Source organism: Anser cygnoides, chromosome 2, assembly GCF_040182565.1.
Source record: "Anser cygnoides isolate HZ-2024a breed goose chromosome 2, Taihu_goose_T2T_genome, whole genome shotgun sequence".
NCBI lineage: Eukaryota > Metazoa > Chordata > Aves > Anseriformes > Anatidae > Anser > Anser cygnoides.
The window spans coordinates 98,660,451-98,681,982 of record NC_089874.1 but is presented as its reverse complement, the minus strand read 5'-3'; the positions used below and the strand labels follow the sequence as shown (position 1 = coordinate 98,681,982).

Below are 21,532 nucleotides of genomic sequence, written 5' to 3'. Positions count from 1 at the left end.
TACTGTTGACAGAAATACCTTTCTCTGCCTGTCTCCCTCTCTTGCCCCATCCCGCTCTTCCGTTCAGTGGAGTCGCTCCTTCCAGTCTGACAGCCTTAATTTGCTTTGAAATGTCATTGACGTAGTATAACGTTGACCTTTCCCAACCCATGTTCCTTGGTTATTATTGCTGAAGCTCTTTTACTTCAAACATGATGTACACCAGACTAAATGAAAGAACTGGCAGGCAGAATAGTTGAAATCAAACTAATTATATTTAAATTATAGATTAACAGCTGGGAGTCCTCAAACAACGTATATAGATAATCAGGTTATGCTCTATTCTTAAAATGAACCTGAGATATTAAATACAACAATACAGCTTTGGGCAATATTGTACAAGTTTCACACAGATAGTAATGCCTAATGTTGCTTTAGGTAAGTGCCATGAAAGCAATGCCATGTAAGAACGAAGAGAGCACCACAGTCCCGCTCCTCACATCAGCATAGTGGTCGTGTTTACAAACATATCTGGTTTCAGGCAGTGAGTGTTGCAAATAAACAGCATTCCCTACTCCGAAGGGTGTCTGTCTCATAATCCCTGAGGCTGTGGCTGGTCGATAATGGTGGTGATAGAAAACAAAGAGCTGGGTTATGGATTGGCCCTTTACTTCAGCGGCTTTATAGAATAGATTTTAATTGAAGTGAAGCTCAGAGAAACCACAGAGTAATGGAAAACAAAACAATTCTCTCGTCCTGTCAGCTACATTCATGAACTCTATTATCCTCTGGATAGAGTAACAATTAATTTTTAAAATGATCTCGAGTAAGCAAATACAAACTTCTGTTGCCACATTCTAGTTTTTTTCTTCTCTATTTATCCAGAACCCATACATTAATCTTGTTCATCTTCTACTACTTTATACCTTTGCCTTTCTCACAATCGTATCTTTCTATAACATGATTATGATATCTCATTCTCTTTTCCTCCTGCTATTCCACATTTAATGTGTCTTCTGCTTTTTTATCCTTACTCCATAAGTACAGAAAATGCCTGGCCTAAATACATCAATCCTTCCTCCTCCAGAACTCTGGAAATAACCTTTAGACATTTCACGAGCTTCTCTTTTCCACTGAGAAGAAATGCAGTTTACTAAAAACTATAATTCCTGCCACATTTTGTCACACCTGGGATAAAGCAGGAATTTCCTCCTTCTGCAGTTTCAGTGAGGGCCCTTCAAAGATTTGTACAGCTGAATGGACGTTTTTCATAGTTCTTCCTTCTGCTAATATGAAGTAATAGCTTTGCTATTGGTTTCTGAGTAGAGGAGTTGGTATAGGATGAAGGACAACATTTTTATACTGTAGTACATAAAACTGAAGAGAGTAATTAGGCTATTAAATGAACGCTAAATCAATCTTGAAAGTAGAGCAGCTTTCCATCTCCTGTGGACATGTGAGGCTCAGTTCCTTTTGGGTTAATGCTGCACATGCCAAGACAGAGGGGGGGAGTCCCTTCTTGTGGTTGTGTGGCTCCTCTTCTGCCGGGAAGATGACACCACAGACACCAGTGTAGATGACAGAACACCACCAATGCGTGTTTCGTGATAGAACAAAAACTCACACATTTTCCTAAAAAACGGAGTGCGTACAGTCTGCATTCTCTCTTGTTCAGTAAGGATGGCATGGGGTGTTTGGTAATTAATTCCTTATGCTGATTGCTTTAGGTCCAGCAAGGGTACATCGTCACCTCCTCCTCCTCCTTCTTTTCCTTCCTGCTTAAGAACGACTTCGGGGATCATCACTCCCTTTTCAGCTGGCTGGGAAGCACCTTTCGTTGCGCTGCTCTTGTCTTTCTTTACCTTAGTAATCACTTCTGTGTAGGAGATTTCTTCAGTGAAGGGCTCTGCTGCTGCGAGCTCGGAGGCTATGTGCACGCCGGCTTCCTGGCTTCCCTCCTGACCTTCGGCTACTGTTCGCTCTTTACTTTTTTTGTGGATCTTGAACGTCTCCTTCGTGGGGGCAGCTTGTGAAATGGTTTTCTTGAACCTTATCCCAGATTGTTTCAGTCTCTCTCCTGACTGCCTGATCCTCTCTCTCCTCTCAGGGGTCACTATTCTAGTTCGAAGCCTGTTTACCTTCTTGCCAAAGTTTTGCCTCGTCTTTTGGATATTTTCCCTTGAAAATGCCTTTTTGATATCATCTATGCGCCTCATGCCCGATTTCTTGAACTGGGCTGCTTTGCCTTCTTCAATATAGTATTCTTCATCAGAAGACAGGTCATCGGGTGGGATGAAATCATCCTCTAGAGTTTCACCTGCTGTCCTCTCTTTGATAACAGAGAGAGATGAAGGACACTCAGTTTCCTCCTGTGAACGAAAGCAGAGAGTCATCTTCCAGCAAGTGTGTTTTAAAAGGATGGTTATTTAAGCATGTTGTTTGTTGGCTTGTAGTTAATTAATGCTAACTGAAATGCACTGTTTTAGCAATGTAAGGTAGGCTTGTACCATCACACGTGATCTACATAGAATACAAGAGGCAGAAGAAGGATTTGTCAAATTCTGTAAAAGCATTATACCTGATCAAAGATTTGTTTTCAGAGTGGTGCTAGCTGAAAATAATGAATGTCATGGTCCTGTGTTTACTGGTCCCTGATGGTTTTCAGAGCAGATGTGTCCAGTTCACGTTTCTTTGAAGCTGTTCTGCTTCTCTAAGGTAGGACCCGGATCCCTTATTTCTCACCAATAACAGTAAATGCCCTGTAGACAAAATAGGTGCTTGTGGCAGCTGTACCCTCTCCAAAAGAGTGCCTCGGCCCTTTACTTTGTCATGAAGACAATTGCAGATTCTTGGCTAATTAGAATTAAGCAAACTTTACTGTTGCTGCCCAGAAGGGGATGGACCCTAACATATTAATTTATGTTTGCTGGCTAAATAAAGGGTCAAAGTCAGCAAAGGAATTAAATCTTATGCAGTAAACCCAATTCCACACAATTCACTCAGGACATGCACCACCGCTGGCGTGCACTTGGCTTGTTCCATCTGGAAACATGAGAATGACCTTCAGCAAACACCTCTGCTCTCTGTGGTTAGTTCGGTGGCCTATGTGAGTGGGCGGCATTATGTATTTATATTATGCATATGATATGTATGCCGATGTGATATGATATGCTGCCTTCTTGGAAGTGATGACTGTCCTTGATACCTTAGCACTGGGAGTCTATGTAGCCCCTCCAAAGACTGGTAGAGGCTTAAAGCTGAGAGATATACAGATTTCCAAAAGCTGTCCACGGTAACCACAACCTGTAGGAGGTTTACGAGGTGGACGTGGCCAGCCCATTCTTCCCTGCTAGCTAGAGCCGTGCACGTGCTCTCCTCCCAAGAGGAACAACCCTTCAGGTGCAGATGTACGACAACTAAATAAAACTTCTGTAAGCTGGTTCCCATTTGTCGTAACCTCTATAGCTGATTTCTGAGGCCTGTCAGTGTTTGGGTTCTATCCTTGGTATTATTTTCTTAATTCAAAAACCAGAAGAAATATTAGAAGTTATGAGTCTGTGAAGAATGGGTATGTCCTACTGTAGATTTTGTTGAGAAGTGATTTCTGGCCAAAAAAGTATCTGTCATTTTTCACAGTGACTCATTCCTAGCAAGTCATGTTTAATGTTATTTTGCAGGATAATAGCAACATGTAAAATAAAATACATTAAGCTCTTTTTGGCAGATAAAGCCCACTTAAAAGTTTGTCATCACGCCTTGGCTTCATTAAAAACCCTCCAGTAAAATAGTTGTTAATGCTTAGAAAAATGAAGGACAAATTATGTTGCATTGATTACAGTGGAATGTTGTTCAACTCATCTGTCAAAATCAGCAGGAACAAAACTACAATACTTTCCTAATAATCCTCTACATTAACACGTGCAAATTAACATTAATTATATAAAGACTTCTATATATAAACATAATCCCTTCTTTTCTGAAAATGAACTAAAACACAGCTGGATAATAATTCCTCAAAGTTTGTAAATTATAGCCCACTCCTTCAGCTGAAATGGTAACAGAAACGCTTCCATAATGACTGCTCGGAAATTTCAGCACATACCAAAATGAACGCAATATGGTGAGTAGGGTATGCTGTACATATGAAGAACACTGTTTAAAAAGAGAGGAAGGAGAGAAGCTATTTCCTCTGAAATAGTTATGCTATGTGTTCCTTCGGAAGAAGAGTAAATTTATCTGTACTTTTTGTCACTTGCTTGCTGGAGCTTCGCTGCATTTATCTTTGCAGTTTGCTAGCTCAGGAAGAGAGGGCTTTAACTTTCTTAGGCATGTGTCAGAATTACGACTTATGAACAAGGACATCTGAAATGAAGGCCTCGTAGACAGGACACAGCAGTTAGAACTGCAGGTCCTGAGCAACATTTCTCACTCTGCTGCAGACACCGGGAATGATCTTTGCCAAATCTCTGATTTTCTCTTTTCCCTCGGTTTCTGCACACATCTTGCAGAACCAAACATAGTAAGGCTAAAAATTAGTTTGAGTTTGTATCTCCTCTCAAGATTTCTGGGTGGAAGATGTTAGCAAAGTGGAACGTATTAGTGAAGCTGGATTGTACGTTGGGGAGGTTTCCTGGTAAATATACAGTGATTTAGTCGCAGTAGGAGGATTTTCTCATTTGCCTCCTTTCTCTCTCCTGCCCTTCCCCTCAAGCATTAAACATTTTCTTCTTATCAGCAGATATCAGTGGGGCAGAGAGAAGACAGGAGCTCATCCTTCCTAAAGCAGGAACAATAAATTTTAGCACCAGGTGGGAAATTGGTAAGGTCAAAGCACGTAGCTATCAGCTTGCTTATAGTCTCACTAAAAGCAAAGACAAGACACCTACTGATTTCACTTGCACGGGACCAGTCCCTGAACTGGCTGACAATTTTCTTCTCAGCGTACAATTCAGGCCTGGCTGGTGATGCCGCTGGCAGAGAAAGTATGCTAAGAAAGCTTATTAAAACTAAATGTTTCCTCATTTTTGAGTATTTTTCTTTCAAAATATGTCTAGCCAGTAAAGGTTTGAGTTTTTAAGGGCCCGGCTGAATACAAAGTAAACACCTGAGTAAAGCTCAGCTTTGCTGAAGAAAGCCACCACCGTCTTTATTTGGATGGCTCTAGGGACAGCGAATATGGAAACCCAGCTGCTTCTAATACCAGGCTCCCAGGAGAATCTGACTGTCACTGTCATTTGCTCCTTCCACTCCCATTTCAATTAATTCACAATTAGAAAAAATTTGAGGGGATGTAATCTGAGTCCTTCCTACAGGCCTCTTGCTGTGCATACTTTCATCAGCCGCCAAAATTTTGGCTATTGTGCACCCACACGTGAGGGCACTTGAGGGCAGTTTCAGGCACTGCTGGTGTTTCCTGATCCCAAGGAAGGCATCACAGCAGAAGCATTTTTCTCCCATAGGATTTAACGCAGTGTTACATCAGGTTGGCTCTGGCAGTCCCTTTCTCCCTTACTGCTGAAGTGAGGAGCAAACAAGCCAAGGGGGCTCCTGGAAGAGGGGCTGTGCAAAGGAGAAAGGGTTATTTAACAGCTTTCTCCCAAACTCATTAACTACCTCTCCATTCTGTACCTTTGTAAGCACAGATGGGATCAGTAATTAATAGGAGCAATAGTATTTTTGTTAAAAAAAAGATGTGTTGCTAGTTTAGAATCCACTGGATTCTGTACACGAAGCAATGACATAATGTCATTGTACAATATCTTGGTTTTAAGTACATGAATGCGTTTTATGATTGGTTCAGTAATTTTTATTATAATATCCATTAAAAAAAATTAAAAATAATGAGATATAAGGCATTAAAATGGATGTAGGGGCTTTCCTCCCGTTCTCTTTTCTTGTTTGTTTGGTACACTTGTTCTGGGTTTGTACTCCAAAGCCCAAACTGAACTTCTAGAGTGGGCAAAAGAGAAAAAAAAAGACATTGCCTTATATGCTGTAAAACACTATAAAACATTTTTGCATTCTCTTTTCAAAGAGCTTCACCTTATAATTATAAAAACATTCAATAAAGATAACTGTTATCAACACTCAATTATTATTCATTTTCAATTAAAACTTTAGCAGAACATTTTTTTAAATGATACAAGAAGCAGTAGCAGACAAAAATAGAATGACCAAGTAAATAATTATTATGGCACCCTCAATTTAAAAAACCAACCACACACACACACAACCATAAATGTATGAACATATATGCATATATATAAAAATCATGATTCAAAATGCTCCTAAAAACCCCTGCTCACAGCGAAAGTGGAGAGGAGAGACAGATGAAACTCCATAAATCGCTGTCATTGTGTTGCACAATGAAAAGGTCACAGCAAACAATCTCTCAGCCTTGGGACGTGTGACAGGGAGCGCGCGGGTTATTGTGTAGCATCAGCACAGATGGGACCGACGATCACGTGGCAACTCCGAGCCAGGGCACGAAGCAGCAAAATGGTGATGGGCCACCCCGTGCCCGATCTGGTGATGTTGCCGTGTCTATGACAACCTGTGATGTGAATGACTGGCAGCTGAGGAGCAGGAAACTGTATCAAGACAATGCATAGAGAAAGCCTGGCATTTGCATGTTAAATGAATGATTTGTTATTCAAACCACCAGCCAAGGTAAATCACTAAAACATCTCCTTGTAATTGCTCTCTAAATCAATATGAAACTGCTGATGAATAACCAATTACAAACCATTCAGTACTTTTACTCCTATTCTACAGTTAAGAGTGAAGCTTTGTAAATCTCGAGTGATCCCTTCATTTTTTCCGCAAATATGTCATTTCAAAATCTCTGCCATCCAGCCAAAAAGCTGTTCAAAGGAAAGAAATAGGATTATTTTAAAAGGGCACCTAAGGGATTTTATCAAGTGAAGTAGGTAGAGAATAAACACTTCAGCACGTAAGACTTTATGGCCAAGTGCTGTTGCTTGTATTTAGAATTATTTTTACATAATGAAAAAGCAGCCTGGCCAGAACAGTCAATCCCTATCATTTCCTCTTTTGTGGAGCCTAATACGCATCCCTTTTCTTTAAATTCTGAAAGAAATTCATTAACTTAGCCAGGAATATACAGTGACTGTAAAGAAATGCAGCTCATCCTCTCATTATCTGGCGGCAGCAAGCTGCAGACTAGGCACGAGTGTTGCCCAGTTATACCCCAGCATTCAGAGGAACCATTGGCTCCATGCCACCACATGCTGCGTAAAAAAGGACTACTTGTGGCTCCAGAGGAAAATTAAAGCTTCACACCTACTTTGCTTTGCTATGATTTTACTGAGTTGACCTAGAGAATAGTTCTGCAGGTCAGTCAGCAGGTTTGTAAGGAAGGCTGTGAAATTTCTCACTTCCAGTTTACCTGCAGATACCAAACCTTTGTGAGGGGAGGAGAAAGAGTATTCACAAGACGTGATGAGCCCAATAAATAAATAAATAACATATATATGTTTTGGTAATGTTTTGATTCATTCTTTCATCACAACATGACTGCTCTTGCTAGCTAGCTGCAGCAGGGTAGTGCTGTCAAGTACAAGGCAACCCAACCGTTCATCACAAGTTGCTGAACTCGTCTGCCCAAGCAACCGTGTCTCCGTATGAATTAGCTTCTGGACTCCCTTTCAACCCAATGGAGAGAAGAGGTACTTATCAAGCAGACACTGCACTGAGAAGCAGATGTCTGTAATAGGTCAGACAAAACTGGCTCCATAAATTTCTCTCTGCTGTCTTGAAGGGAGTCTGCAAGCCAAGCATGCAAACATCTGCGTTACTAATACCTAATGCCTGGCAAAATGAATCCCATTCCAAATTCTGAAATTGCTGCTAATGCTTTCATATATTCCTCACTCCTGTGCCTGCACCATCTTGACCAACGTTATCCCTGTACTGAAGGAATAATTGCAAGATTCAGCTCTTGACAGCATCGCTGAGAATTTCAGTCCATACTGCTGTTACCAGAGTTGAGCCCGTTCATTCTTGGACTTCTTCAGGCACGAAGCACATTGCTGAAGATAGATGTATTCTCGCAGTGGCCAGCTTCAGTGCCCGTCGATAGGTCTTTCCAGGCAGCCTCTAGGACCGTGGGGAAGAGGCAAGGAGGCCAAACACATGCAAAGCCCCGAACCCCAGCATCCAGTGCAAATGTAAATTAGGATCCACCGTTTCCACCACTCAATGTTAATAGGTGGAGAAAAATCAATGGCAGTCCTGAGAGGATACTGCCTGTCCTTGTTAGGCTCTTCACAAAGGAATAGGACTGGGGACTCTGATTACACCATATCAAAAGGTATAGAGACAATTTTATAATCTGCTGTGAATACACAGTCCTGTGAAATATGCAACCTATTTCATTTTAGGAACCCAGAGATGACCCAACAGCTGCTATGTTTTTCTCTCCCTCCCCGCCCCCCCCCCCCCCCCGGCTCCCCCTTTCGTTGTGAACACATCCCTAAAATGATAGATTCTCTTTAGCTCATTGAATGTGGTTGATTTTTTCCCCTCGAAATCAGAGGTAACTTACGATCTCCTTGGCTGCCTCCTGCGTTTCAGCGCTGGGCCTGTGCTCAGCCCGCGTGGCTGTGAGCTGCACGGCATGGGGCGGCTCAGAGCTCTGACCTGGAGGGCCCGAGCTTGACACTGGAAACAAAGGACTCTCGCTGCCCTCGTTGGTACAGCTGTTGGGTTCCTCTTAGTCTCTGTAGTCTCAGCTAAGGCAATTACCTGTCTCAGCTGTAGAAACATTTGTAAGGTTTAGGCCACAAGACTCTAGCAAAGGCCCCATGTCACTGAGCAACGAGGCCTCACAGTGTGAGGCCGGTGCTCTGCTAACACAGGTACTCAACTTATGCCAGCTTTTTTCATTAAGTTTTCAGACTCCATTTTAATAGCAATTTCATTTTAATAGCAAACCCAGCTACAGCCTCCTGGTCTCTCATTTACTGAGCTTCTTGTCCCTCTGATCAGACTGGCAGCACTTTTCCCAACCTGTTTGGTTTGAGCACAATGCAGGTGATCAGAGCTGTATGTGGTCTTCCAGATGCTCTGGAGTGCTTTGGACAAGGGCACTCATCTCTCAATCACTTATCAATCATGATCAATACCTTGCCTGAAGCATTTCATGCCCATACTGCATGTTTTTAAGAGCCATGCCATCAAGTGGACTCTCAGTCATCCTCTGAGCATTCATACACCCTTTTCTGTCCTTCCCAGATCACGGAGCCTCAGCAGACAAGCTAAAGCAAGGGTATCTGCTAAGTACAGGTGTTGGCACCATGTACACTTCAATTAGCATTGCTCCAGCTCTAATGACAATTTGGTTTCTTTTCTTATATTTCATTCTCCGGACTGACAGCTGCTCATTTTGAGCATTTTCTTAACATCCACATCACTTTCTCTGCCAAGATCAGTAAAGAAAATAATATGCAGTTGACAATGATGTCTTAAAAGTCAACCCTTTTAGAAACCTATCACAAATCACACTTTCCATTTCAACACAGTCCATTGTCATTTGTCCTTTTTCCAGATTGTCTCTTATGAGCTGTCAGACACAGAAATACAAGATAAGCTCTCCCATGTTTCTGTAATACAGAAAAATAATAAAAGATGGGATACCTAGCACAATCTGTTCTTGGTGAGCTATGTAACCCCGTGGTGCTAACAATACTGTTCTGCAGACAGCTGCTTAGAGCCCCTCCTAAGCCTGTCATTCTTAGGCCCGTACGACATCTGATCATTCAGCAGTCAATTCTTTTGTCTTTGTAAAATGGAATTAAATAATTCACTGTCTTTTAGGTCACGGTGACTCTCACAGGTTTTTCTCCATAGCTGTAATTGAAACTCTGTGCCGATGGAGGGTGCGTTAATGTACCAGGCACCCCGTGTTTGCAACTGCGTCCTTGCGCTCAGTGCACCCTGAATTACTGCCACTGTGTGTGGAAGTGCCTCCGCTCCAGATTTTCAGATGATTGTCCTCATCTCAGGCTCACCATTTTTACGTCCAAGTCATTATGCGGCAGAAGGACAGTGGCCAGGAAAAGCCACTTCTATTTTAATTTCTTTAGAGTGGTGCACACAAGGCTTCTGCTGGCCTCTCACTCACCACGTCTGCGTTGGAGCAATCACCCACGGGGGACATTGTTCTGCAGACCAGCAGCTGTAACACGGGCCTCCTGGTGACTGTACATACATTAAGAGAGGGACTTGCAGAATGTGAGGCAAAGCAAATAAAATAAGGGCTTTCAAGATTTAAAAATAGATATATATAAAAAAAATCCCCTTTAATTTCTGTATAATTTAGTCAGAATGAATTAAATTGTGCAATGCTCTTTGGCTGCAGAGAAACTACAGATCTCATGGCTGGTTATTCAGAATAACCTGAGCAAAAGTGAACAGAGACCTGTACAACCTATAATGTACTCTGTGTTCCCTGCTTGTACTCTTAGGGCACGTGGTACTTCAGGGTCAAAGACCTTTCTAGAAAATCTGAAATAACCTATCATTTTTAATCGTGCAATCAGCCTGGACAGAAAAGCTGCCTGCTACCAAATCTTTTCCTCAACTGCATGGCCTTTTAAAAATGAATGCTTTTTCTCTAATCATTATGCTCATGGATGATCATTTTGTCTCTTTTTAATGCGAGGATAGTGCCAAATCTTTTTATCATGGCTGAGGTCTCTTGGGACAATCTCCTCCAGTCAATGATCCTTTTCAACCTGCCTGCTCCTTCCATCAGTGGTGAGATCAAAGCTTTCCACTTGAAATAAAATCTTTAGGATTTAATTGGTGTTTCCTTTTCCCTTATATGCCGAAGTTCTGGCAGAAGTTAAAACTAAAACCCACGTGTGCTCACCCACGGGAGCATTCCACCGCGGCTACACACAGGTTGTTGGCTCCACCACAGTGTCCCAAGTGGCTCATCAGAAAAAAATGTCACTACAGATGAGCTGTCACTCACAACCACCAAGTAAACAACTTGGTTACACCTATTTGTAAAATATAGTGAAGGGAGTGGACAAACCACACTGACTCACTAGCTATTAGCAGACTTCCCCTCATCGTAGCCAAGCTTCAGTCATTCAGGTCTTGGCACTCCAACACTGTGCTTACACTGGTGTAAGTCAACGGTGTAAAAATGACCACACTTGCGTGAAAGAGGCATTCACAAGTGTGCTGGACATTAAGGCTCCAGCACACTTTGGGCTACCTTGGTATTGTGGAGCAAAACAGTTCTGCTCCTCTAAAAAGGTGTTACATACCAGACTCCAAAGGGAGCAGTGTATATTGCTCCTCAGCTGTGCATTATGGAAAAGGTTCCTCAATACATACACCTCATGAAAGAACGGAAGTTAGAGAAAGTCATAGATATGCTCTCTCGCAGTCCTCAACTACAACAGGAAAAGGAGGATAGAAAGAGGGAAATCCAAAATACTGTATGCATTCCTGAAAAGCACCAACAAAGGGCTAAACGTATGGAGCAGGGTGCAGGTCATTCTGCAGTGAAACCAGCAGAGAGTTCAGAAACTCCTTCTGGAGGTGATTCTTACAGAATGTATGCATCGTGAGAGCTACCCTTGATGTGAAACATCTAAAAGTAGCAACATTTTAAAAATAAGTGACAAATCAGGTCTTTCAGAGAAAAAAAAAATGCATTCTGTTATGAATACCGCTTTAAGGACAAACGTTTTCAAAGCATTGCCTCTACTGCAATCATTATGGTACAGGTCCATCAATGAAATGGCATTGTGCCATTAAACAGGGAAATCACAGATATTTGTTTTCCTTAGATGGGAAATGATACGCAAGGAAAAAGCAAAGGTGCCTCTTTGCTGTTCCATCACGATGGTGCAGCTTTCAATAATTGTAATAATTGGCTGAATTCTGCCTATGCTTTCTCCTGTGCAGCCACAGTAAGTAATTCAGTCAGAGAAGCTGGGAAGCAGAATTTGGCTGTGTGTTACTAACATAACATTAAGAAGTAACATTTGCTGGTTTTTTTTTATTTTTATTTTTATTTTTTTTTTAGTTATTTCTTCCCAGTACAAGAAAATGAAGCTGTTAAGATTATTTAAAATGAAGTTGTTAGATTATGCATAAGAATTTGTTAGCTATAGACGCTGCCGAATATACTCAGTGAAACACATAGATCCATTCATGCAAGTGATGTTATTTATGAACAAACAGTTGCAGAATCAGGGTCCGAGACAGGGTGACAGGGGCCTCACGGGTTACTCGCAAGGGTCAACATTTTAAAGAATGCTTAATGATGAATAGGACTCATTTGAAAGAAGCTTTGGGGACTCACTGGCATGAAGGAGAAACTATGCTCCTGGCAAAAGATTAAACACTTGTACTTTCTGTTGACTCGGGGAACTGGGAAGTTTCAGCAAATGCAGGATCAAGCCATTAAAAAAATGAGTTTCACAGTGCTTGCTAGCGAGTGACAGATCCCATGAACTGCCTGTACTACCAACTGTCCGTTTGTATGGATGTTGGCACGATTACGCTATTTCATGAAACTTCTCTTCAAACACAATCGTTTATAAGAACTAAGAACATCCTGGAATGAGGTTAATGAAAAAAAATGTATAATTCACTTGCCAAATGTGATTGGAAGAACTGTGCTGTGTGAAATCATTTCCAAGTATAGCATGCAAGGGACTGTTTGCTGCAAAGAAGGGCTTGTGGCTCTGAGCTCTAGTTTGTGCACACACGGCTGTAGACTCAGACAATGCAAAAAGCCCCCATTTGTCAGTGCTACAGAAGCCTGCGAGTTAAATAAACCATGTGTTTTAAAGTTAGTGTTAAAAGAAAGTCTCGGTTCCAGGGAGCCTACAAACAATTTGCTATTTGGACTCTACCTAATATGGAGAAAAAAATAAGAGAGATGAATGTCAGGCATGGTCTGTATGACAAGATTTACAGGGCCTGCCTCATATTACCTTTCAGAGAGGCAACAAATAGTCCTTGCTGATCTGCAGTTAATCTTTCACTACTGGCTCAGAAACCCACCAACACTAATAATAGACTGCGGGCGCTGCTGCCAGTGGGTTCCTGCTGAAAGGCACGGAGACGCAGAGCTCGGTGTTAAAGAAAGCATAAAGTCACCCTCCCGTCGGACATCTTTTGGTTCCTTACCCGACGCCTGCCCGCAGCTACTGAGGAGGTGACACAACAACGGCACAGCAATACGTTAGGTTCACGGTTACCTGATAGATCACAACCCGGAATTTGTTTTTCTTCAGCATCTCCTCTTGCTTTGCCTCCACCTTCCGCACGTTGGTGCTCTGCCTTTCCACACGTGCCCTCACTTCCTTCATGGTGGAGCTGACTTTGCGGGTTTTCTCCAGCAGCTTGTTCACCGTATATCCGGTGTTGCCGTGAGCCTGGGCAAGCTTTAAGATGTCGATCTGTATGGTCTTGATGGCATTTTCCATTTCCCTGTGCCTCTCCTCTATCCTTTTCTGGCTCGCCTGCACGCTGTCCACAATGTTGGCCACTTTGTCCAGGACCGTCACTATGGTGTACGCTGCATCCTGCTCTTCTTCGTCCTCGGTGACACTTGACAGGCGGTTTTGGTGGATTTTGTCAGCCTCCAGCGTGATCTCGCGGTGGTCCATTTCGCCTCTCTCCAGACAGGTCCACAGGAGCTGGACTTTTGACCAAACCCCGTGGGAACAATCCTGGTGCTAGTGCACAGTGCCGGCGCGACAGCCGGCTTCAGCCATGCTCACAGGCGGGTGTGGGACGCCGCTCCCGGAGGTGGGACAGATGCTTCTGACCACCAAATGTCCACAGGCGGTGGTTCAGATGCTTTCAGCAACATGAAACCTCTAAAATTAGGAAGCAATGTCTGGAAAGGAGCACACATTTAAAGGGTCACGCTTCTGTACTGATGCAGTTATTAGCGTTAATCCAGGGAAGCTAAGTAACTTACCAACTAAGCAGGCGAGCAAACTCACATATTTTAAGTGATCTGCTTTTGTTTTCGTGTTCCTGAAGTGCTTGCTCTGAGGGAATTCAAAGAGCGCTCATGACAATGAACGCCGGCTGTTTTTCAAGCAGAACAAACTTCAGATCTTCAGCTGCTTACAATTGCCACGTGGGGTAACAAATAAACACACCAAACCACAGGCAAAATAGTGAAAAGGTTGTATTGTGACATGCTTTTCCAGTTCAAAATGTTGAAAGCGTTTTTTTTTGTTTTATTGAACAAATTATTAAATCCTACATGCAAAATTCTGAAAGCCTAAACTACTTGTTAAAACAGCTGAACACATCCTATTCACACTTTATCTCTGGATCTTTCAAACAACAACTAACAGTCTATTAATATAACTATGACCAGCAGACTAATTTGGATGGACTTTCTTAGCTCTTGAAAATACTCTATACAAGAGCACTAGTAATTCATTCACTTTTATTTGTTCTTTTTTTTTTTTTAATTTTTATTTTAATCACAAACACTATACAATCTGCATTGTAGGTGTTAAAACATGTATTTTCTTTAAAAAAGTTTAAGAAGTATTAAAACAGCTTCAACAGTGACAAATTAGGCTTTATTCCAATTATTTGTGTTCAATTATTTGACACCAATTTTTAAAACACCTAAATCTACTAAGACCTACTCCTTTTGGACCTGTGCCATCTGCTCTACCAGGTAATTTCCCAAACTAACAAATTTATAATTTTGCCCTTTAAAAATAAATCGTTGGCATTATTAATGAAGATGGCAGTGCTTAGACCCAGCCCACGTTTTATAAATATGTTACAACTACACACAGCACACAGCTTCACAGTTCATGCGATAGGCAGTGTCTAAAAAATCAGTTACTAACTTCCAAAAACATTTAAATATCTACGGTATTTAAACACAGTGTTTTCTAGTTTCTCATAAGAAAAGTAAGCTGTAAACATTTTTACCTTTAGTTCATGCCTTGTTTGCTAGGTAATGTGGACTTTTTTTTTTTTTTTAAATCTACAACCACTGGTGGAATAAATTTGTGTTCCCAAAAATATTACATTCCATGAATAAAGCACGTCTATTATATAACCATGTGATACAGATACAGAAAATGACCTACCGTATTCAAAAACAGAAAAGTAAAGTTACTAAAACAGTCCATAGCTGTTAGAGCTGATGCTTTCAGAATACAGACCAACATTGTTACACTAAAAATGTTCAAAAATAAGGCCTCTGAAATAAATATTTCCATTCTTTAAAAAAAGATATAATAAAAATGTACATCACATGGTCAATGTAGGTATAAAAATCACTAAGTTAAACCATTCTGGATGATGTATCTGAAGTAAAATGGCCTAGGTTTTGCTTCTGCCGACGTCCTCTATTGTTTTTGGGGCATTTTCTGTTTAGAAAAAAGAAAGAGAGAAAGAAAAAATATGAATGCTTTTATATATGTCATATAAAATTAAACCTAGCAATACTGAATTGACTTTTTTTTCTATACTCAGCAACAACAAACATCTCAGTAGCTGTGCTGACTGGGTGAATTCTCCTGCTGTTTGGTACCTGGCTGATATCTGGGGATCCGTGTGGGATCCCACATCACTCCAGAAGGAGTTCTGCTTGAGACCCAAACCAGCAAGGTCCTATATCCTTCAGCCATGGTCCAGCAAAACACATGCTTTGGTGAATAGCTGCACTGGATTTACTTTTTACACACTTCCAACTTAAAATCCAGTGGAATTTAAGTATGATAAGATTTAAGACCGGATCAATCAGCATTTGCAGTGCTGGACCTCCAGGTGCTCTGCCCACCTCCAACCCCTTTCTTGGGTCTGGGGACACAGCTAAGAAAGGACTCATAAAAGCCACCAGTTCTGAGCAGGAAGAGACTTAGCCCACCAGATAGCAGGCAACGCAAGATGGAGCAGTCCTGCTGGGACACAGTGAGACAGCCTGCCCCAGAAAGACTGAGTGTCAGGGAACTGTTGTAGGGAGGCTGAGAGAGGAGGGCTGCTGAGCCCTCAGCCTTCCCCATGGGCGCTTCGACCAGCAGGGTGTGTGGTAAAAGAGGAGTGGCATCAACTCCATAAGCTGGATGGCTTTTTATACGTGCAAGGATGTGTTAGATGTGTGTGCTTACACCTGGTACGCTGAACCTTACAAGAGAGATAGGAAGGAGGCCTATATTGTTTGTTCATATGGGTGTCACTCCACATCACTAAGCTTGGAAAGCCATGCACTAAGGCTGCAGCAGTAAGTTCTATGGCTCTGCATAAGCAGACCTGGAAGTGACAGATAAGTCGAGGAGGAAAAGGCAAAGTTTGCCATGGATGCCCAGATGTAGGATTTAAATTCTTCACGCACCTACTATGTAACTAAATCATCCTTAATCCAGCCCAGAGCCCCCAGTTCTTATTGGATTCAAATCCCTGATGACCAGACTGAATCCCTTTTCATCAAAATGAATCCGTGACTCGTATCTCAGTTTTCACACAGAGTGAGAGCCTGAGACAACCGAGAAACTTGAACTCTGTGCTTGTGCATCTTCACATTTCATAAAATAGGTTCCCATGGAGAGTGCCTAAAAAAGGCACTTGCTGCACATTGATTTTCAGGAAGCATATATGGTGTGAGGGAGACTTCTCTCCCTGTGTAACACCATTTACAGCTGTACTGCAGGGAACAGCAATGTGTCAACCTCTCTGGTTTCACTGGGCAGGAGGGGGAACCATAACTTCTATAAGATATCATCAATGCTTGAATAACTCCATGAAGGTCTAACACAGTAGCTGACCTTTTGAATATGTTTCAAGGCTGATCTGTTTTGCTGGGTAGCTGTTCTGGGGTTTCAGACAGGTCACTGGTGGTTTGTGAATTTAAATTAACGTGTGTTTTGTGACAAAAATGGCAATAGGCTTCTTTTACTCGGGTATTTTAGAATATATGTTTATGCACATAAAAATTCAAGAAGGAAAAGATTTAACTACAAAAAAAGCATTTACATACAATGCATAATTTTTCACTGTTTCGGTATTTACCTACCTTGTTATGCACATGACAATTGCAACTATAATGGCAATCTGTACAGCTCCAATTATTGCTGCAATAAGGACATGCGTAAGCTTTTGTCTACTTGGGACAACATAAAGAATACTAAAGTCTGTCTTTTCACAGTGCTGTCCAGTATATCCTGATTCACACCTGAAAAACAAAAGCAATATTTTATGGAATATGTAATTTGGCAGCAGCCCAGTCATTTTGCAGATGAAATAAGGAGTCCAAGCTGTGGGATGAAAAAGCCCAGTAATCACAGCAGTGACAGAGGAGAGAAACACCCTCATTGGTGCCATCACTGCTGCTGCAGCAGCTCAGGACGTATCACTTTCTGAAGCCTAAAATGAAATTTAGAGAGCACAGCCACACAGAAAAGCTGAGATTCTGCCTGCTCTGTGAACAAATGGATGGATTTGGATTGTGGTTGAAAGAGCTAGTGAGAAGGTGGAGGTGCAGTAACACTTGTGCTGGAGAATGGTTTGGATTTCTGGGGCAAGAGGAGAGACAGAAAGGGGAGTCTCTTCTCGCCTGGATAAGGTTATCAGTGGCCCTCTCTGAAGACACACCTGCATGATAAAGGCCCTAGTTTGGCAAAAGAAGTATGTGGGATGGTGGTTAGATTGAGGCAATATTTAGGAAGAATAAAGCAATTATATGAAACAAGTAAACAGACTAGATGGAAAAAAGCAGTGTGCTCAGGGAACTCAGCAGCAATGTCAATATGAGCAAGGAGTGAAAGAAGGAAGAAAATCTTTGAAACAATGGGGGAAAAGGAGGATGCTTTTTCAAGCTGCAGCCCTTGGACATGGAATCCTACAAAACCTATTGGAAAAGATCCGTGTCAAGACCCCTTCTGCCTTGTCCCTGAACTAAAGTCTTTTCCAATTTTTCTCTGCACTACCTACCTCCTACCCTGAGCCGCCAAGAACTTCAGGGTAAATGTGCTTCACAGAGGTCAGGTTATCCCCCTTGCTGACTGCACAGAAAAGTCAAGGAGACTCGCAGCTGGCCATCTCATCCAGATGGCTTGCACAGTTCCCTCAGGGGAAATCGAGCTCCCTTGCAGGACACTAATGGGAGAAAACCCAATAACCCACAACTGCTTATGTGAGAATTCACGGAAGACTGCATAAAAATTGGCTAGGGGTAGGGGAGGAATGGCAGGAGACAGAAGAGGAGCTGCTGTAAATGGTATCTTGCCTGAGCAAACCAGCAGAGAGCTCAATGAGAAACTCAGCAGAGGCTGCTCCCAATGGCAACGCATGTGTGCAGTGCGAGCAAGATGTGCCAGTGGTGCAGGTGGCAGTGAAAAAGTGCTCTGGAACAATTCGTGTTGCAAGCAGAGAAAGGCTGATGCACAGCAAGGAAAGGCAAGAGCTACCCCAGCTACCCCAGCAAGTGCAAAAGCCTGCCGAATCAAGGGCTACTGCTCACATCTCTGAACAAAAGCTTTTAATCTTTTCTCCTCTTACCAGTTTGGGCAGGGAGAACTAATGAAAATCCTCACCTTTCATGTAGAAGTACGAACCTGTGACTGCTTGTTTTAAAGGCTTGCTTACAAGCACAGGAGTAGCAAGTTCCTTGTACAGCTATCCTTTAAAACCAACTGGTGTGAACTCATTGTTAAGGACAACTGAATCATACAGTTGGCCTCCAGCTCTATAGCAGAAAGAAAAGAACTACTGCCACAGACACAAAAACACTTCTTTTGTAATCTGGATCAGAGAAGTCTGAAAGCAATGCAGAATTGGTCTCACCCATCCAAAAGCTTTGTGCTAGAGTAGGAGTTAATTCTGTTTGGAGGGACAAAATGATTACTCCCCAGACCTTCCTACAGCTGCTTAGGCAAATTCTAATCTCCCTTTGCATGCAGGAATAACTGTTGGGGTTTTCATGTTCGTAATCTTGTGACTCTACTTTCTCCAGCCATAAGCTGCTATGTAAGATGTTTAGGTTCAGACATGAAGCAAATTCCAGTAAAAGCAGAGTTATTAAATAAAAGCCCCAATTTACTGTAAGCAAGCTTGGCAATTGCTAGGAAAGGGATCGAGAAAAAATGTGTGCTAGCATACAGTGACATGGACAGTGGGATTGAGTGCACCCTCAGCAAGTTTGCCGATGGCACCAAGCTGTGTGATGCCGTTGACACGCTGGAGGGAAGGGATGGCATCCAGAGGGACCTGGGCAGGCTTGAGAGGTGGGCCTGTGCAAACATGATGAGGTTCAACAAGGCCAAGTGCAAGGTCCTGTACCTGGGCCGGGGCAATCCCAAGCAGAAATACAGGCTGGGTGGAGAATGGATTGAGAGCAGCCCTGAGGAGAAGGACCTGGAGGTGTTGTTTGATGAGAATCTCAACATGAGCCTGCAATGTGTGCTTGCAGCCCAGAAAGCCAAACAAATCCTGGGCTGCATCAAAAGCAATGTGGCCAGCAGGGCGAGGGAGGTGATTCTCCTCCTCTATTCTGCTCTCCTGAGACCCCACCTGGAGTCCTGCGTTCAGCTCTGAGGTCCCCAGCACAAGGAGGACATGGACCTATCAGAACAAGTCCAGAGGAGGGCCACAAAGAAGATTAAAGGGCTGGAGCACCTCTCCTGGGAAGACAGGCTGAGGGAGTTGAGGTAATTTAGCCCAGAGAAGAAAAGGCTCTGGGGAGACCTTATAGCAGCCTTCCAGTGCCTAAAGGGGGCCTACAGGAAAGCTGGGGAGGGACTCTGTGTCAGGGAGCATAGGGATCGGACAAAGGGGAATGGCTTTAAACTAAAAGAGAGTAGATTAAATCAGATATTATGAAGAAATTCTTTACTGAGAGGTAAATGAGGCACTGGCACAGGTTGCCCAGAGAGGCTGTGGATGTTCCGTCCCTGGAGGTGTTCAAGGCCAGGTTGCATGGGGCTTTGGGCAACCTGGTCTAGTGGGTGGCATTCATGCCTATGGCAGGGGGGTTGCAAATGGATGGTCTTTAAGGTCCTTTTCAACCCAAACAATTCTATGATTCCATGATTCTATCCAAGGAGAAACAATAAAAAAGCAGACTTCATGCAAGTGAAGAATTCTGCTTTGTTACTTTGCTTTTATTTTCATTAAAGAAGATAACAACAGCCAAAGTGTGATCAATGTGAGAACTGCTTTAAAGCACAGGAGGCAAAACAAAGCAGAGGAAGCACAAGTAATTCAAATACATTTCCTCAGAAACACTGAAGTGACAGGAAATTATTTCTGAGAAATATTGAATGGATATTCAGGACTATTGAATTCCTGCAAAGCAGAAGTGCTTGTGTTAAGAACTGTGTTGGTGGTGGGGGGAAGTACTATGCAGTAGTTTAAGCTGCCTGGTAAATGGGCAGAACAGATTTTAAGGCATTAATATATAGCGTGATAGACAGAGGTCAGCAAGGATTCATCAAAGTATGCTGATCAGTCAATTAATGGAATTAGCATAATGAAGATTAGAATTCTTTGCCAGGGGATGAACTGTACCTTCCTGACGCAGCCTGATGCAAATACAGGGCAGAACTGTACTGCACAAAGGAGGCAGCAGGAGATAGACCAGATCCCAGCTGTGCAAAAGCTGCTAAACTAAATATTGTGCAATTAGCTACTACAAAGCCTTCCTACCACCCGCCTGCTGGCAGTTCTATAGGGCTGCTGTACAATGAGCATGGAGATGCATTGTCCTTAGTGAAACTGCAAGTCAAAATTTGCTCTGCACAGGTATTTTTTGCAGTTTTGTAGGTCACCTGATACACCACATATGCCACTCCCTGGAAATGAGGACCAAATTAAACCGTGTATAAGTTAGATGTGCATGAGAATGCAAAGCATTTAGAAATAGCAATCTGCCCTTGGCATTCATCATTATATTTTCCTTATCTAGAAAGAGAGCTTTTTTCTTTGTTAGAAGCACTTGGTTTCTGTGGTAGATTGCTGACTGTCTGATATAAATCTTTTTATTTCCTTAATAACTCACTGCTCCAGTAAAAAGCACACATACAGGTATGAGAACACAAGTATTTAAATAGCCAAAAAAGTCCAAAGGAGATCTGGTACTTAGGGTCTAGAACTGACAGTCAGAATTTCTTGACTGGAATCCTGTGTGGTTTGTTGTGCTGGGTCCAGTGCCGAGACTGTTCAGGCTTAAATAATAAGCTGTTTCTATAAATAACTGAAAGTACTAATATTAAATTTAATTATAAAATAGAATTTAAAGAGACAGTATATTAATTATATTCATTAAAATGTTAACTATCCGTACACTAAATTAATAATAAATATTTAATTGATAGACTAGTAATTGAATCACAAACAAATAAATGACTATTTATGACAGAACTAATCAGAAAAAAAAAACACATTTGGGAAATAATAATAATAATAAAAAAAAAAAACAGTTAATTCAGCCAGGAATGATTTCTTTGAAGTACCTCCAACTTGAAAATGTTGAGGACAAATCCATAAGAAATTGTGTTAAGCACAGCTCTGCATCAAAAGA

At 42.1% G+C, this 21,532-nt stretch overlaps 2 protein-coding genes across 2 annotated transcripts in view; both read right to left on the bottom strand.

The window, feature by feature from the left end:
* Window positions 1-235: 235 nt before the first annotated feature.
* Window positions 236-14,018, bottom strand: CAVIN4 (caveolae associated protein 4). Its single transcript, XM_013181212.3, has 2 exons — window positions 13,230-14,018; window positions 236-2,348 (listed from the first exon to the last, which is right to left on the bottom strand). Exons 1-2 carry the CDS (start codon window positions 13,638-13,640, stop codon window positions 1,689-1,691), a joined length of 1,071 nt encoding a protein of 356 aa, XP_013036666.1. The 5' UTR covers window positions 13,641-14,018; the 3' UTR covers window positions 236-1,688.
* Window positions 14,019-14,157: 139 nt separating this feature from the next.
* TMEFF1 (transmembrane protein with EGF like and two follistatin like domains 1) overlaps window positions 14,158-21,532 on the bottom strand; it is a 128,537-nt gene continuing 121,162 nt past the window's right edge. The window contains exons 9-10 of the mRNA XM_048079575.2: window positions 17,030-17,188; window positions 14,158-15,386 (exon numbers count right to left, since the gene is read on the bottom strand). Coding sequence (XP_047935532.2) covers window positions 15,302-15,386; window positions 17,030-17,188 — 244 coding nt within the window. The 3' untranslated portion in view covers window positions 14,158-15,301. The remainder of the gene's footprint in view (window positions 15,387-17,029; window positions 17,189-21,532) is intronic.

Excerpts from the sequence above, each read along its gene's own strand:
- CAVIN4 (XM_013181212.3), bottom strand. The coding sequence starts at position 13,640 with ATGGACCACCGCGAGATCACGCTGGAGGCTGACAAAATCCACCAAAAC. Across the intron at positions 2,349-13,229 it reads TCCGGGTTGTGATCTATCAG|GAGGAAACTGAGTGTCCTTC; the intron begins GTAACCGTGAAC and ends TTTCGTTCACAG.